The 18,628-nt window shown below is 33.3% G+C and overlaps 1 protein-coding gene across 1 annotated transcript; it reads left to right on the plus strand.

The window, feature by feature from the left end:
* Positions 1-12,027: 12,027 nt before the first annotated feature.
* On the plus strand, positions 12,028-15,031 carry LOC112696037 (putative disease resistance protein RGA1). The gene has a single exon (XM_025748619.3). The coding sequence runs from the start codon at positions 12,158-12,160 to the stop codon at positions 14,729-14,731; it is 2,574 nt and encodes an 857-aa protein (XP_025604404.1). The 5' UTR covers positions 12,028-12,157; the 3' UTR covers positions 14,732-15,031.
* The last annotated feature ends 3,597 nt before the right edge of the window (positions 15,032-18,628 follow it).

Genomic DNA, 18,628 nt, shown 5'->3' on the forward strand with positions numbered 1-18,628 from the left:
GAACAAGCAGAGGCTTTTTTATTTAAATAAATTAATAGGAGAACTAAATGATCTGTTTTTCCTAAATGGATTTTGAAAATGTAATTTTCTTAAATCATATAATATATAAATCGTCCTAGACTTTTGTGTTTTAAATAATATATAAATCATATTACTCTGGGATGATTTATGCATGAAATGCATTACTTAAAAACACATAAATCGTCCCAAACCTTTGTGTGTTACAAAATATATATAAATATTCCCTAGGTCACCATGAATTACGTTTTTTATCCTAAAGTTCATTGTCCTAGCACGAGTTACGTACAACTAGCCACCCCTCAAGACCCTAGCACGATCTATGTGTTACTATGATAAAACACATTAAGCTGTGACGATTTACATTTAAAAACACAAAGCTCATGATCATGGAAGATTTTTGTGATAAAAGAGGCTATAAATAAACGAGAACAATGTATATCGAGCCATAGTTAAGTTGAGGGTTTTGGGAAGATGGGTGGAGTGTGTTTTTGCTAGTTCATCACCGAAAAAAATGAATGAAAATACAAGTGAGGGTGTAACATTTAATAATAAAAGGCAGGTCAGAATGTTCGTAAATCCTTCAACGAATTTAGAAGATCTACGAAATAATATATTCTAGAAGTAAATATAATTATTACAGTAATAAATAAATAAAATTCATATGAATAAAATTAAATAAAAAAAGATATAAAAAATGTATATAAACAAAAAAATAAAAATATTATAAAATTAATAAAAAAATTTATACAACAATATTATCATATGAAAAAAATACAATAAAAATAAATAAAAAATTATATAAACAAAATCAAATAAAAATAAAAAAATCATAAAAAATATACATATAAAAAATAGTATAGTAAATTATAAAAAAAATCATATGGACTAGGAAGTAGTATGTATTCTACAAATATAAGATCAGAACATTAAAAAAATAATATAAAAATATTTTATCATATAAATAAAAAATACAATATAAAACATGAAAATTAAAATATGAAAGAGAGTACTAAAAATAATAAAAGTAATATTAGTTTCAATTTTTTTCGATCAATATCTTTCATATTTGTTTCGATCACTGTCAAGATAAATATTTTAATTTTTGTTATTACTTTTATTACTCTCTTTCATATTTTGATTTTTATGTTTTTTATTGTATTTTTTATTTATATGATAAATATTTTTTATATTATTTTTTAGTGTTCTGATATTATATTTTTAGAGTACATACTACTTCCTAGTTCATATGAGTTTTTTTTCATAATTTACTATATTATATTTTTTATATGTATATTTTTTATGAATTTTTTTATTTTTATTTGATTTTGTTTATATGATTTTTTATTTATTTTTATTGTATTTTTTTCATATGATAATATTGTTGTATAAATTTTTATTTTTATTTTTATTAATTTTTATAATATTTTTATTTTTTTGTTTATATATATTTTTTTATCTTTTATTGTACTATATTTATGTTGTGTATAAAATTTTTTATTTTTTTATTTAGTTTTCTTCATATGAATTTTATTTATTTATTATTGTAATTTTATTTACTTTTATAATATATTATTTCGTAGATCTTCTAAATTCGTTGAAGGATTTATTATTAAGGGTAGTGCTAGGGAGCCAATGGCCTAAGCGTATTTTTGGTCCATGAATAAAATGAACATCACTCATACTATCCAGAATAACCATCCGAATACTAGGGATAATAAACATCTCATGTCATAAAATCACTCATCACTCATCCCAAAAACTTAAGTTGATTTTGGAGTTCACCAAGGATCGAACCCTTGACTTTTCGAATCTAGAACTCTAATACCATATCATGAACCCACTCATCCCAAAAGCGTAACCTAACAGGACAATGTAACACTAATGGTCATATCTCTAATACTTCTTAAACCTTCATTGTACATATTGTACACTTAGACCATTGGCTCCCTATACTTTCCCTGTTATTAAACGTTACACCCACGTACTCCGTACTCAAAGAGAATGAGAGAAGGAGAGAGCGGGAAAGGGCATTTGAGAGTGAAATACGGTGAAGAAGATGGCCATGCCATCGAAAGAGATAAGGAGAAAAGCGTAGGAGGGTTTGCATCAGGTGTGAATGAGGGATCAAGTAAGGGCGACCTTAGTTCTAGGGTGACTTCCAAGATTTCGTTCCGTGACAAGGTTATTGGTTCTACAGTAGCCAGGGATAAATCGGGTTGAAGCTCTAGATAGATGAGGATTCTATGGCAGTGGTCACCAGAAAACAAAGAGATCATATGCCTCCAAGAGTTTGCTTCTCCGAAGAGGTTAGGAACATCCTTTTTGAACCATACAAGGAAGCAATTGTGATTAAGGTTCTTGAAAGAAAACCTTAGTTACATGGCCATGTTTCACAAATTGAAAGGGGTATGGAGGATCACCGGTGATATGAAATCTTGGATGTGGATTTTAGGTACTTCCTCGTTAAATTTGATTGCATGGACGATCGAGAGAAGGTTTTACTAGGGGGCCATGGATGATCTTCGGTCACTATACTGCAGTCAAGCCATGGACACTGGATTTTAACCTTGTGAGGACACTTTCGGGGAGACTATGGTTTTGATTCGAATCTCTGGTTTGAGCATATGGTACTATCAGGATAAAGCCATGATGAGAATTACTTCCGCTGTGGGGAGACCAGTCAAGGTGGATTTGGTTACTAAGTTGGCGGAGCGGGGAAAATTTGCTCAGGCTTGCGTGCAAATTAATCTTGGTTTGCCGATGGTCCAGAGTGTGATTGTTGATGAGTTTGAATATAAGGTGGAGTATGAATACTTACACCTTATTTGTGACAAGTGCAATTGTTTCGGGCATCCAGCAACTGACTGCAGAATGACCCCGATAGAGTCGGAAAGGATAGATCGAAAGGAAACATCAATGACCGAGACAGCGACCCGGGTGGTGCAGCAACAGGAAGCCTCAAAGGAAAAAATTTTTGAATTTGGATGCAATCCCAAAGATTCAGTGATAGTTGCAGAAATTGGGGAGGAATTAGGTGATACGCTGCATGGGAAGGAAGTGGGGTCCCAGCATTTGGAAAATGAGGCTGGCTGGACCAAAGTCAGCAGAAAAAGAAGAGAAAAATTGAGCCAATCAAACACAGCCCAACAAACCTCTAAAGACAAAGTGCCGGTGCGCTCAAATCAAAAATTGGACCAGAACCGTGACTTTGGGCTACATATGAGAGGAGTCGAATCAGGGGTGAAGACCGGATCGGTTAGCGGATCTAAAGCACGCATGGCATCTTCCAAACAGCAAGGGGTGAAGGGTAAAGCTGTCTCCGTTGTGATGCCGACTTTCACTGCCATTATCAAAAATGGACACAAGAGGTTGCGCCTTTCTTCTTTGCAGAATTTGCTGTCGACTCCGGACTGCTTTGGCGACACCAGCAAGCAGCAAATCAGCGAATTGGAAGGGTTGTCAGTGGAGAGACACAGACAAACCAGGCAACAACCAGACAAGGACAAGCAAGTCTCAGGGGGATATGATGGTGGATCTTCATCATCTCGTTAGGGACTTCGGCTGAGGTTGGTCCTTTTTACAATACAATTGTTTTATGGATTATTTAGATTTAAGATTTCTATTTTGGAATATTAGAGGGGCCTCTAATAAATTGGCCCGGGTTCATAGTAAGGAGTTAGCGAATAAATTTTACCCTACTTTTTTCATTCTGTTTGAAACCCATATTGCTTTCGAGAGGATGAAAACTTTTTGTAATAATCTAGGTTACCAGGGTGTTGGTATTGTTAAGGCTAATGGTCATAGTGGGGTATCTGGGTTCTATGTTCTAATTCAAATATTTCTGTGAGAGTATTGGATGTAGTTGATCAATGTATCAGTTTTGAAATCACTATGGGCAATACATCTAGTTACTGCAGTGCGGTGTATGCTAATCCGTATATACATCGGCGTAAAGAACTGTGGGGTGACTTGACAAGGATTGCTAATATGATCCACGGACCTTGGATTGTGTTAGGGGACTTTAATGATGCTCTGTTGCAGAGTGAAGTTAGAGGGGGGCAGTTTAGACTTGCTAGAGCAGAACAATTTGCGAAAACATTGGAGGATTGTGGACTGTTTGATATGGGGGCTATTGGGAGAAGATTCACTTGGTATAGGAAGGTGAAAGGTGGGGCGCAGGTGGCTAAGAAGCTTGATAGAGCAGTCATCAACCAAGATTGACGACTAATGTTTTCGGAGGCTTATACTGAAGTGCTGGCGCGCCTTCACTCTGATCATTGCCCGTTGTTCACTAGGTGCAAGATGGCAGAGAGGGCTACCAAGGGCCATCGTCCGTTCAGATTCCAGGCTGCATGGATGACTCATCCTCTTTTTAGGAATGTTGTTGATACAGCTTGGAATAGAGGAGCTCCGGATGTAGTTAAATGTTTGTTGGAGGTTCAAAAAGATGCAACTAGCTTCAATAAAAAGGTTTTTGGTAATATTTTTGTCAAGAAAAGAGAGTTGGAGAGGCTTTTGAATGACGTTCAAATTACTCTGGAGAGTCGGGAGGATCAACAGCTTAGGATCAAAGAGCAAGTTTTGCATCAGGAACTAAATGTTGTCCTTCTTCAAGAAGAGCTGTTGTGGTATCAAAAATCTAGAGAACAATGGGTGAGATGTGGAGACAGAAATACAAAATTTTTTCATCTGCAGACAGTTATCAGGAGAAAGAGGAACAAAATTCATGGGTTATTTTTGGAGGATGGGTCTTGGGCAACGGAGACTACGACTCTAGAAATGGTGACAAATTCTTTCTTTCAAAAACTCTTTTCTACAAGGGAGGATATTGACATGGACGCCATGGGGCCTTTTCCTTGCCCGTCTCTTAGTACTGAGACTTGTCAAAAGTTAGTGGAACCGGTGACGTCTGAAGAGGTTAAAAGAGCTGTGATGACCATGAGTTCGTTTAAAGCCCCAGGGCCAGATGGATTTCAAGCAATTTTCTACAAAGAGTTCTGGGACTCTCTTAGCAACGATGTGTATGGACTGGTCAAGCGAGCCTTTGAGGGTGAGCCAATGAATGCAGCTATTTTCAATACTCTCGTTGTTCTAATTCCTAAAGTGGAAGTTCCTTCTTCCTTACGGGAGTTTTGGCCTATTAGCTTATGTAATGTAATTTATAAAATTGTCACAAAAGTTCTAGTTAACAGGTTCAGACCTTTCTTGTCATAGATCATTGGTCCTTTGCAAGGAGGGTTCATTCTAGGAAGAGGAACCACAGAGAATATTATCATTGCTCAGGAGATTATGCACTTCATGAGGAACACCAAGTCTCAAAAAGGGACCATGGCATTCAAGATTGATTTGGAAAAAGCTTATGACAGGGTAGACTGGCATTTTTTGGAAGCTACTTTGGTCCGGTTTGGATTTCCAAAGGCTACCATTAATCTTATATTGAATTGTGTGACTTCCTCTTCGTTGGTAGTTTTATGGAATGGGGACAGGCTCCAAAATTTCAATCCAAAGAGAGGGTTCAGGCAAGGAGATCTTATGTCTCCTTATCTATTTGTACTATGTATGGAAATGCTTGCCTGTTTTATCTCTCATAGAGTTTTCCAAGGTTTGTGGAACCTAGTTGCGGTTTCTAGGAACGGACCACGACTCTCTCATTTGATGTTTGCAGATGATCTTTTGCTTTTCTGTAAGGCATCGAAAGCTCAAGTAATAGAGGTCATGCATTGTTTGGACTTGTTTTCTAGAGTGTCAGGTTTGAAGGTAAATCTTCATAAGTCAAAGGCCCAGTGTTCCAAGAGGGTGTCGGAGAGGAGAAAAGAGGTTCTCTCAGGGGTCTCTAACATTCGGTTCTGCAATGATTTGGGTAAATACCTGGGAATTAACATCAGTCATGCCAGAGCTTCCAGGAAGACGGCTCAAGAGGTTATTGAAAAAATTTCGAGGAAGCTCTCCAGTTGGAAAGGATGCCTGCTGAATAAGGCAGGGAGGCTTTGTCTTGTTAAATCGGTTATGGCCTCTATCCTGGTTTATGAAATAAAAATTTCTCTTCTCGCGAAGTATGCATGTAATAAAATTGATTCCTTGATGAGACAGTTCTTGTGGAAAGGCCAAGGGACTGGCAAAGGGCTGCCTCTGGTCAGGTGGGAGATCGCCATAACTCCTAAAAGAGCAGGAGGATTGGGTATTAGGGATACTTCCTGTGCTAACATGGCGCTTCTGGGAAAGTTGGTATGGGATTGTTTAAATCATAGTGAGAAGTTATGGGTGCAGGTTCTGAAACATAAATATCTCAGGAATCAATCTGGTATGAACGGAAATAGTAGAAATTCTTCATCGGCTACCTGGAAGAACATTGTTAGTGCATATGAGCATCTCAAGGAAGGGCTTCATTGGAATATTGGAGATGTCCACAAATCAGTTTGGTATGATGAGTGGACTCCTTTTGGTAAGCTTTGCAACCTTGTTCCTTATGTTACATATTTCTGAAACAGATTTCATGGTGGCTGACTTGTGGAAAGGGGTGTATTGGGAGGTTGATAGTGTTATCACACCTATTTCGCATGAGATTAAGCAGCTTATTTGTGGTCTGAGATATCCTAGTTCGACTGAGTTGGAGCCACAGTGGGAGTGGTGGCCTGCAGCAACAAAAAAGTATAGTGCAAGAGAGCGTTACAAATGGTTATTAAAGAAAACATTAAATTGGAATGCCAATAGTAATTAGAACTGGTTGTGGAATACAAACATTCTAGAGAAGTTCAAATTTACTATGTGGCTTGGCTTACATGATGCTCTACAAACTGAGACCTTTCGATTCAAGCGGCATTTAGCTTCTTTAGATATGTATAAGAGATGTAACAAGGCACAGGAGACTATGGAGCATTGCCTTAGAGACTGTGAATGATCAAAGGCAATTTGGTATATGTTGGATCCTAGTATCCTGGACTCGACGGCTGGTACTACTCTTGAAGAGTGGTTTCGGAAAGCCTTGGCTAACAATGAGGCGTCCTTTGGTGCAGGGCTTTGGTGGGTATGGAGACATAAGTGCAATGACATATTCAATATTGACAACCATTGGACAGACCACAAGGTTGTTGCCTTAGCCAGAATTACCGCCAAGGACTTACAGGTTTACAGGAATCGAAACAATGCCTTTAGGTCTCTCCGAAATTGCCTATGTTGGGACTCACCGGTAGGCAATAGTTTTAAAGTTAATTGTGATGCAAGATTGTATATGGATTCAAATTTAGCGGGATTTGCATGTATTATTAGAGATTCTAAGGGAGATTGGATCTTGGGCTGCTCTGGAAGCATTCCCCCTGGGTCTATCATCAGATGTGAATTATTTGCTACTTGGAGGAGCTGGTTTTAGCTTGGGATTGTGGTTTGAGGGATATTATATGTGAAACGGATTGCCTTGACATTCTGCCCATCATGCATGAGCTTACAAGTGGGTATTCATCTGAAGTAATAGATTTGGTTCACAAGATTCAGGAGCTTCTATCTCGTCTTTGGCTTGTTCACGTTGAATGGGTGTCCCGAGAAGCAAATAGAGCTGTGGATTGGATGGCTAAATATGGTGCCAAGAGTAACTCTAATCATGTTATTTGGTTTGAGCCTTGTGTTGATCTCCAACAAATCATCCGTTCGGATTTAGGATAGTTTTTGCTTTGTTTCTTTCCTTGTTTAGACATAAAAAAAAAACGTTACACCCTTACTTGTATTTTCATTCATTTTTTCCGGTGATGAACTAGCAAAAACACACTCTCAGCTATCTTCCCAAAACCCTCAACTTAACTATGGCTCGATATACATTGTTCTCGTTTATTTATAGTCTCTTTTAGCACATAAATCTTCCATGATCATGAGCTTTGTGTTTTTGAATGTAAATCATCCCAGTCTAATGTGTCTTATCATAGTAACACATAAATCGTGCTAGGGTCTTGAGGGGTGGCTACTTGTACGTAAATCGTGCTAGGGCAATGAGTTTTAGGATAAAAAACATAATTCATGGTGACCTAGGACGATTTATATATATTTTGTAACACACAAAGGTCTGGGACGATTTATGTGTTTTTGAATAATGCATTTCATGCATAAATTGTCCCAAGGTAACATGATTTATATATTATTTAAAACACAAAAGTCTAGAACGATTTATATATTATATGATTTAGGAGAATTACGTTTTTAAAATTCATTTAGAGGAATCAAATAATTTAGTTCTCCTATTAATTTATTTAAATAAAAAAGCCTATTTTGGCTTATACAACTGAACAATACACTAAGATGACGAATAAAGAGATCTCCTAATTCTGTTCTATATTAGTTAGTTATGAACAGCTTCACTTCCTTTGGAGATAGGTAACTACTAGCAACTGCCATTTTATTTTATTTGTTGATGGTTAACATAAACTCAAACTGAGCATATTAGTCCAAAACTGCCATTTTATTCTTAATGGTTAACTAACTATATATGATCTTAATGGTTTTTAATGTTTTTTTTTTTTGGACCTATGGTTTTTAATGTTAACAACTGTGTATTTAGTTGAAAGTATGGTAATGGTTTTAGTTGGGTAATTTTTTTTTTTCTCACCGTGCTCTTTTTTTATATAGAAGTAGAAGTAGTGATATACTCTAACATTGTAATTTTTGGTATTGTTTAAAATTATGGGATGTACAAAAATCACAAATAGGAGGGTTCGATTTCTGTATCTCAAAATTTTTTATTTTTTTTAACACAAATCGGGAGTCCAATTTCTGTACTTCTAACATATGGGACAATTTGATTTCTACTTCTTTACTTAAGCGTTCCACATTTGAGAATAACATCCCAACAGTCAACATTTTAAAAAAACACTATTGCTATTCTAATATCAAAAATAAAAAGTTCTCACATCTATGATCCATCTCCATTGTTGCTATTAGTTTTTTTTCTCTTTCGTTTATCAAAATTATTCGAAGCTATTAAGTAAGAATTTCTCAGAAAAATATAATGACAAGCTCTACTGTTAGATGCGTTACTTTCCTCTTATACTATATTTGGCTTAAAGTACAATTAAGAAGCAAAAACACACTGAAGAAGCAAAGAAGAAAAGAAAAGAAAAAGCACTAGAATCAATCCACAACTTCTGCATGGGCATGTTTCACGTTGTGGAATATAATGGTATGAACGCTATCTGGTATTTCAGTTCATGCACTTTTGACATTGAATCCATTGTTGAGTAACACTACTTTCGATACCTAAAGCTACTTTAGTATCTTCAATTTATTCTACATTACTATCTGATTTTTTCTTTCAAATCCATGGCAGAATCACTCATCTTCAGGCTATGCTGAATCACTGACAGCAAAGCTTGCTTTTTAAATTATTGAAAAAGAAATAAATTAGAAAAAATTATTCTAAGAAATTGTTAGAAAAATTTAATTATTAAAAAAAATTAATACCAAAATTATTTAAAAAAATTAATGTTTATAATATTTAAAAAAACCATTTTTTTTGTTAAAAATACAAATATATCTTTAATTACTTATTTATTTATTTTTATAATCTTTATATCAATGATTTATATTCCTTTTAAAATTTTGGTCATTTTTATAATTATTTATTTTTCTTATTTATATGATCTTTCTTCCTCTCATTCGCTACAAGCCTACAACAATAGAAACCTATGAGTATGAGAGAAGGCGCAGAGAAATGTGTGTTGGCCCTTATTTATTTACATTGTTATGATAGGTGTTGACGCACGGACTCCGACATCAACTGCTTGAACGATAGCTGTTACATTGCGAGAATCGATTTTGAAGTTAGTATTATTTTCATCTTTTAAATTAATAAGCGTATGTCTAATTTAAATTAATAAGCGTACGTCATTATAGTTAGAGTATTTTTATAGATTTAATGTTGACACATGAGTAAAATGGATTATCTTTAAATAATATAAAATAGGTTAGTTGGTAAGTTATTAACATTTGTTAGGTGTCGAATTTATTTATTGTAAAAGTTAATTTATTAATTAATTTAATTTAATTAATTATTTATTTATTAATTAATTTTTTTAAATAAATAAAAAAAATGTTATTAATTACTGTTTATTCCTGGTTATTATGTTATGTTATTTTTGTGTTTTTATTTCTGAGTCAAATTTTATATTTTTAGTTTTAAATTTGAATATGCTAGAGAACTTAGGTTGAAATCCAAATTTTTACAATTTTTTTTTTTAAATAGAGGCTGCCTACTACTACCTAGGCGGGTGAGTCACATTCCTACACCGTCGAACGTCATTGTTCCTTGCCTGAGAGAAGCTGAGTTTGACGACACGGTACAATTCAGAAACTTCGTGTTTGACAATTCCCTAATCACTGCATTTGTTGAGCGCTGGCGTCAGGAGATCCACATTTTTTACCTACTACGGAGTGAGTGCACCATCACCTTGTAGAATGTTGCGTACCACCTCAGGTTATGCACGAACAGAGAGCTAGTGGATGAGTGCTTGCGTGACTTCTAGACTTGGTACCGGCGTCTGACATGGGAGTATGTAGAGAAGCTTAGGTGTCAGGCCCCTTCATGGTCAGCACTAGACATTTTTACTAAATTTTTCGAAGAAAAACGAAAGAGAAGAAGGATTGAGATGTTTGTGGAGAATACCAACATTTGAAAATCCTTTTATAACTGATTAATTTTTATCGTACTATATTTCGTTTACACAATAAACAAAATTAGTTTGTTTGTATATTGTGTAAACGAGATATGTGGAGTTCGTTCTTCGCTACATAATATGTGTGCACATATAATGCGTTAATTTAAGTGTGTCTTATTTCGATTATAGTGTAAATAAGATACGCTTATATTTATCTTATTTATTTTGTAAACTAGATAAGTAATGTTACAAAAATCAATAAAAATTCTTCGAATTATCTATTTTCATAGTTAAAATATTTATTTTATTTATCTAAAAAAATCTCGTAAATCAGTGGGTAATATCCTTCTTGGTTCACAAAATGTTGTAAATGTGCATAGCAAAATGTATTACACATAATCATAGTCGGAGATTTCACATCTAATAATCCAAAAAAAAAGAAAAAGTTCAATGGGTCATGCTATAATTATTTATCTCTTTGTATTAAAACAAAGGATTTCATTTTAGTTAAAATGTGCCCATAGTATTCATACGAATAATTAAATAATAATGAAAAAAAGAATATCAATTTGTAATTTAGTCTTTTGAAAATACATATAAATATATAATGTTATGAATTGTGATATTAATTTAACATGTTTTAAATAATTTGTTTAACGAATATTTTGATGACACTTGAGTTTGCTTCATGGCGTGTTTTCATCGATCTATTTATAATCCATAAAAGCTGATACCAAATCTTTCCGCAATGAGTTTAAACTATCTTTTTTTTTGCTAATGATGTCATTCTAATGATTTGAAAAAAGATAAAAATCAACCAATCGCTATTTAATAAAATAATTTAAAAAATTAAAACAAAAAACTCTTATCTATTATTATTCAATTGAAACATCAAGTACTAATTAAATATAATAAACATACATTAAAAGTGTCATAATAATAATAATTATAAAAAATTTCAATTATAAATATTCAAATTCTACAACTTATATATATTAAGACTCTTATTAGTTATTATTATTCATTTCTTAATCTCTCATAGTAATTGTCAAAAATTCCTTAAATTTAATATAACATTTTGAAAAATAAAAAAAATAAAAATAAAAATACAGTTTTGTATAACTCTAATATAAATAAACTACATTTTTTTAAAAAATAAATAAATTTAAAATCTATTTATAATATATTCTCTACAATATTTTTAATATAACATTTATTAAAATATACTATATAGTATAAATAATCTACCTTTTCGCGGCGCATTATGCGGATCTCACTACAAGGGTCTCACTCTAGTTACATTAATCTCTTAATATGTGATTGGTTAAGTCTTTAAACTCTAGTGAAATAAAAAACTGCATTAGCATCCAATGATCCAAGAAGACTTTGGATTTTAAAATTGTAATTCATAGACTTAGCTGCTATAAAGATTGAAGACTCTGACTGTGTTTTTGCATTCACAACTTCTACATACTCTCTCATATTTTCTTAGATTAACCATCATGGCTGAATCATTCATCTTCAGCATCGCTGAATCACTCATAACTAAGCTTGCTTCTCGTGCATACCAAGAAGCGTCTCGGGTGGTTGGTGTCTACGATGACCTCCAAGACTTGAAAAGCAGTCTCTCATATGTGAAAGCTGTGCTGTTGGATGCTGAGCAGAAGCAGGAGCACAACCACGAACTGCGGGAGTGGCTGAAGCAGATCAAACTCATCTTCTATGATGCTGAGAACGTGCTTGATCAAGTTGACTGTCAAGCGTTGCGCAAGCAAGTCATCAGAGACTATGGCACTCCCAAGGACAAGGTAGGCCGCTTCTTCTCAAGTTCTAATCCACTTGTGTTTCGTTATAAGCTTGCTCATCAGATCAAAGATATTAGGAAGAGAATAGACAGAGTCGCGGCTGATAGGGATAAGTTTGGGCTTCAAGTAATTCATGTTGATAGGCGAGTTGTGCATAGCAGGGAAATGACTTACTCCCATGTTGTTGAGTCTGATGTCATAGGAAGAGATTATGATAAAGAAAAGATCATAAATCTCTTGATGGAACCGAGTCTGGACAACAATGGTGGCTTTAAACATATCTCTGTCATTCCCATTGTGGGAATTGGAGGTTTGGGAAAGACCACTCTTGCTAAGCTCGTCTTCAATGATAAAAGGATAACCGACTCCTTTCCGTTGAAAATGTGGGTGTGTGTGTCTGAAGACTTTAATATCAAGCAATTGATTATTAAGGTCATCAATGCCGCTAGCAATTTTGTTTCTACCGGTGCTCTTCCGGGCCAGCAAAATTTAAAAGAATTAGAGGTTGAACAATTGCAATATTGTCTAAGAAACATGCTTGAGGGTCAAAAGTTTTTCCTAGTCTTGGACGATGTATGGAATGAAGATCGTGTTAAATGGGTTGCGCTGCAAGATCTCATTTCAGTGGGTGCTCAAGGAAGCAAAGTTATAGTCACAACACGTAGCCCATCCATCGCTTCGATGATGGGTACCGTTGCCTACTCGCACCATTTAAAAAGTCTTTCTCCCGAGGATTCGTTGCGTTTGTTCGTTAGATGGGCTTTTAAAGAAGGAGAAGAGGGAAAATATCCAGATTTGATAAGGATTGGAAGAGAAATCGTAGACAAGTGCAAAGGAGTTCCTTTAGCGGTGAGATCTTTGGGAAGTTCACTATTTTCCAAACACCAGATACAAGAGTGGGAATCATTGAGAGACAAGGAGATTTGGAATTTGCCACAAAAAGAGGATGATATCTTACCTGCTTTAAAATTAAGCTATGATGAAATGCCATCCCATTTGAGGCAATGCTTTGCTTTTCTCTCCCTTTATCCAAAGAATCATGCATTTATTTCTTTTGACGTTGCTTCACTTTGGGGGGCAGCGGGTTTGCTACCATTGCAAAGCATAGATAAAACAATGCTAGACGATGCACACCAATATTTGAGTGACTTAATGGCAAGATCTTTTCTTCATGACTTTTTTTATTGTGGCACCTTTTGTACATTTAAACTGCATGATTTAGTGCATGATCTTGCAGTATATGTTGCGAAAGACGTGTGCCAATTGGTCAGTTCAAACACTCAGGATATATCAGAAAATGTCCTGCATTTGTCTTTTGTTGAGAATGGTTTGCCTTGCAATTCCATCAAGCCAAGCTTACAAGGTGCGAGAAGCATTCTGTTTCCAGATAAAGAAGTGGGAGCCAGTGAAGCTTTCTTGAATGCATGGGTGTTAAACTGCACTTACCTGCGATATTTGGATTTAAGTAATTCTACATGTGAGACTTTGCCTCAGTCAATTGGTCAGTTGAAACATTTAAGATCTATTTCTCTTAGGAATAATAAAAGAATAAAGAGGCTCCCTAATTCTATTTGCAAGCTCCAAAATTTGCAAGTTCTGCTTCTTGATGGGTGTTCAAATCTTGAAACTGTACCGAAAAAGTTAAGAAAGTTGATCAGCCTGCAAAGATTGGAGATAACCACAAAGCAATCTATTTTGCCAGAGAGTGACATTGCAAAGTTGAATTGTCTTGAATCTTTGTGTGTCGAAGATTGTGATAATTTGGAGTCCTTGTTTGTTGAGACAAGATTGCCTACACTTCGAACTTTGCAAGTTATTGACTGTGTGAATCTAAAGTCTTTGCCACTTGATACTCACCATTTTCCTCAGTTAGAAACTTTGGTAATCAGCGGTGTGGCCAATGAAGATTGGCTTGATAGATCAGAGGATACTAATGCTGTCTTGAGGTTAAAAACCATTGTTCTTTCAGAAATGGTAACATTGCCTCATTCTCTCCAACAATATGCAAGCACGTTACAAACTTTGGCGATTGTAGGTTGCAACGAGCTGGAGGTACTTCCCGAATGGCTGTCGAATCTGAGTTCTTTGAAATTTCTTTGTATGGCGGGTTGTCCGAATTTGGTGTCTCTTCCCAGTGATATCCACCGTCTAACAAGTCTCCAAGTTTTGCGAATCGTAAATTGCACCAAGTTATATGGAAAATACGAGCCGCAAGTTGGAAAGTGCTGGCCCATGATATCTCACATCAAGCAAACTGACATTTGGAAGTAATGAAGATGGAGTAGCTAATGGAAGATGAAGAAGAATTGTCTTGACAACCCGGATTGGAGTCAAACTTCGTTCTGTTTCTTCATCAGTTTCCATAATGTACACTATTGTGCTTGTTTTGTTTCGAACTATATGTCTTTAGTGGTTTTTCAAGTTTCTGTATGTTCTTTTGTAATTCAAAATGGTAATTCATGAAGTCTGATTTAGTGTTGTCTCTAATGAAATTCTCTACAAATTAGATATTAAGTTACAATCACAAGCAAGGACATGCATGCATGACATTATCTAAGTTGCTGAAACATACTTGAGTAAACAGGTAATTGAAATTGTGGAATTTCTCAAGAACTTGGATAGCATTTTATTTGGTGTGATGATCACCAGGTGAGTAGGTGCATCGCAAAAGCATAGCAAAATATTGATTAGATATAAAATAAAGACGAGACAGAAAAAGAAAAATGGATGCTGGCAAATATTGTAAGGATAAGATCAATAGGATGAGAAAAATGGAGAACAGAATTAGTCAAAACATAAATAATACAAATACAAATACTAGCAACTATATTTGAGTAAATAGTTAGCATTGATAGTTAAATATTGTGAAATTTTTATGAATAAATTTAGTGGTCGCTCCATTTTATTTGATGATAATCACTTGTAATTTATAATTTATAAAGCTAATGGTGATAAGCTTATACATAATTTTGATATGCCGATTGTACACATTTAAATGTGTTGCTATATATGTTTTGTATTTCTTGATCTATTCACAAGTGCTGAAATTAAAACATCAAACTACAAAGAAGAGGAGAAAAAGTTGGAGAGAAACAGAGGAGATAGAATCTTTTATTTATATGTATAGAATCAATCAACGTCAATGATAATAAACTAATAATTGCTGCAAATATGCAATATATAGATTAGTCACCAATAATAATATTATATCTAGGTTACATAATGATATTTTATGTGAAAATAATATTTAAAATATTATTATATATTATATTAATTAATTTAATTAAATATATTAAACTGTCTAATAATTTTTAATTATTATCTTCAAGCAAACAAATTTAGTAAATAATTATTAAATCATAATTATCTCTTTTCTCTCTTCAAAGTAAAATAAATTTTTAGTAAAACTTTTCCTCGTTAGAGCCCTCAGCCCACAGAGAGTTAAGGGAAAAAGCAAGTCCAAAGGCCCATGACTTACACTAGTATTATTATGGATCCAATGCATAAAACCAAAAAGATTGGTACAATGAATTGAGAGACATAGAGCTGTTAATGTCATGACCCAAAAAAAAAAAAAAAGTGGTGTTATTGTAATCTATGGAGTGTCAATTTACTTCGCATGAATTGCGAATATTGTTCTAAAAATACAACATAATAGTAGCACAAAAATTTAATGATAGAAATTAGAATGAAAAGAGATCATTTATATAGTATTTTACTAGTCAATTTTCTTAAAATACATTTTAAACTGATTATTCCAAAATTAACTGAATTGTTTAGACATTAAAAAGTTTAAACCGATGAAATTTTGGTCACTTCTAGACTGCCAAAAAAAAAGAGTAAATTCCAGTTTTGTGTTAACTAATTAATAAATTTACTTTTTTTTTCCTTAATTAAATTGCTAATATTCAATTCCTATTATCACTTACTAAAGAATTGGATTAACACATGCATCCCAATCTTTTCTTCAATGTCTTATGGGTGGCAACAAACAATTCACATGCAATAATTAAAAAGAGATAGTAATATGGGGTTGGGGAACCTAAGAAAGTTCCAAATAAGAGAGAGAGAGAGAGAGGGTGAGACAAGAAAAGATAGATAGAAGGGTAATAATGCATGTCTAGCAAAGAGAGAGCCCAATCTCAATCACTATAAGATACCATCATATCATATGCTTTTTATTTCTCAGTACTTTTTTGGATGATGGGGCCATATGCATGACAATAAAATCACCAAGATCATCACTTTCTCCCACACCCCATCATCCATGCACATGCTTATTGCTACAATGCAAAGCAGGAGAGTGGAGTCATGTCTTCATAAAGTGCAAGTCATATTTTATTTTGGAGGCCAGGGTTCCTCTCACTAATTTCTCTTCCACCCCCCCCCCCCTTTTTAATTATGTTGTGTTAATGATGTCATAATAAATAAATAGTGTTAATGATGTCATAATAAGTAAATAATATTTATAAATATTTTATATAAGTATTAACTTGTTATCATCCTTATTATCTCTTCAAGATATGAAATATTAGGCATCTTTAGCAATGATATCTAATACTTGTATAAATAGTGGTGGATATCTTTAGGATTATATATTAAGAGTTTAATTTTGATATTAATGTAAAATATTTTATATAATTATTTAATTATATTTTTTTAATAATTATTTATGATGTGATTAATAAAAAATTAATTATTTTTGTTGAAATACGTAATTATATATACATTAATACATATAAAATTATTTTATATCATCGATAGCGTATCAAAATTAAATTTATGTATTGTTTTTTTATTGTTATTGAAAGATGACACCCGTTTTGTTGATAATCATAAATCATGGCATGATTTTGCTATATGCACAACTTAGTAATTTCATCTAAGTATTTTGAGAAAATGACAAATAGGTCACTGACATTTTGTCTTGTGGATATTTTTATCCCTAACCATTGAAAAATATTTTTAAGTTTCTGATCTTCAAATGTCTCTGTTAGAGACTGATCTGTCCAAATTTTATAAAAGTCAGAAACTTAAAAATATTTTCCAATGATTAAGGACGAAAATGTTCGCAGGACAAAATGTCATAGACCTATTTATCCTTTTCTCAAGTATTTTTTATTTTTTATGAAAGTAATATTTGTAAACGATTAAATGAAGTGATAATAATCATTATTAGTAAACATTCATGGGAAAAAAAAAAGTGAAACGAAGTAGTAGGCATCAATAATATAATTGGTCATATAAGGTTGCGTTCTTACCTAAATTTCTTCATATATGATAGAGAGGTGGCCACACCCTTGTTGTTTCTTGGTCCTACTTGTATTCAAGATGCATCCTCCTCTGCCCATTCTTAAGGGCCCCCCCTCTCCCTAAGAAATAATTCAATTTTCTAATTTGCATCTTTTTTTTTCTATTTTTGTTCTTTGTTTCTTTGTGCATAAAATGACCAAAAGAGCAAAAGGAATCACATTAGTAATTTAGTACCATGATAGGAAACTTATTTAATGGTCTCAAAAATAAAATATACTTAAATGTTTAACTGTTGGTTGTATTAATATATATATATTTTTTTGGATATAATATTGAAATGTATTTTAGATATAAACTTTTTTAACATTAATCAAGAAATAAATCACCCTTCATTCTAAAATTTATATTTGCATCCATCAAAATCCTTATAACTAATGGATGTATATAAAATTCACTTTTGAGCTCATTCTCCCTTTGCCTTTTGATGGATTTTTTTTTCAAAAATTTCGGTGTAATTTTCATATATATTATGGTTTGTAAGCAAAAACATCAACACCTTTCCTCTTTCTCCGCTTTATTTGCAGGCCAATGGTCCACAAGCATATTCATTGTAATTGACTTTGTACAAAACTTTTATGTAGTGAATCTATATCTATATCCATATTTATATATTTATATCTATTTCTATATTAAATAATACAATGCCTAGCACAAAGTATAGTGGTAACTTGTTTAGTAATCAATGAAGGTAATGATGATTACAATTGTGGGAACAATTAAAGGACAAAATTTGCTTTCTAAAGTATGCTTTTTGACACCACATTGTACATTGATTTTTCACTAAGAATAAAGTTAGATAATTAAACATTTTAATTAATATTAATTAATTTTTAAAATTAATTAATATTAATAATT

This window comes from Arachis hypogaea, chromosome 6 (genome assembly GCF_003086295.3).
Source record: "Arachis hypogaea cultivar Tifrunner chromosome 6, arahy.Tifrunner.gnm2.J5K5, whole genome shotgun sequence".
Taxonomy (NCBI): domain Eukaryota; kingdom Viridiplantae; phylum Streptophyta; class Magnoliopsida; order Fabales; family Fabaceae; genus Arachis; species Arachis hypogaea.

What these genes read in the sequence shown, in the direction of transcription:
- LOC112696037 (XM_025748619.3), top strand. Translation starts at nt 12,158, where the DNA reads ATGGCTGAATCATTCATCTTCAGCATCGCTGAATCACTCATAACTAAG.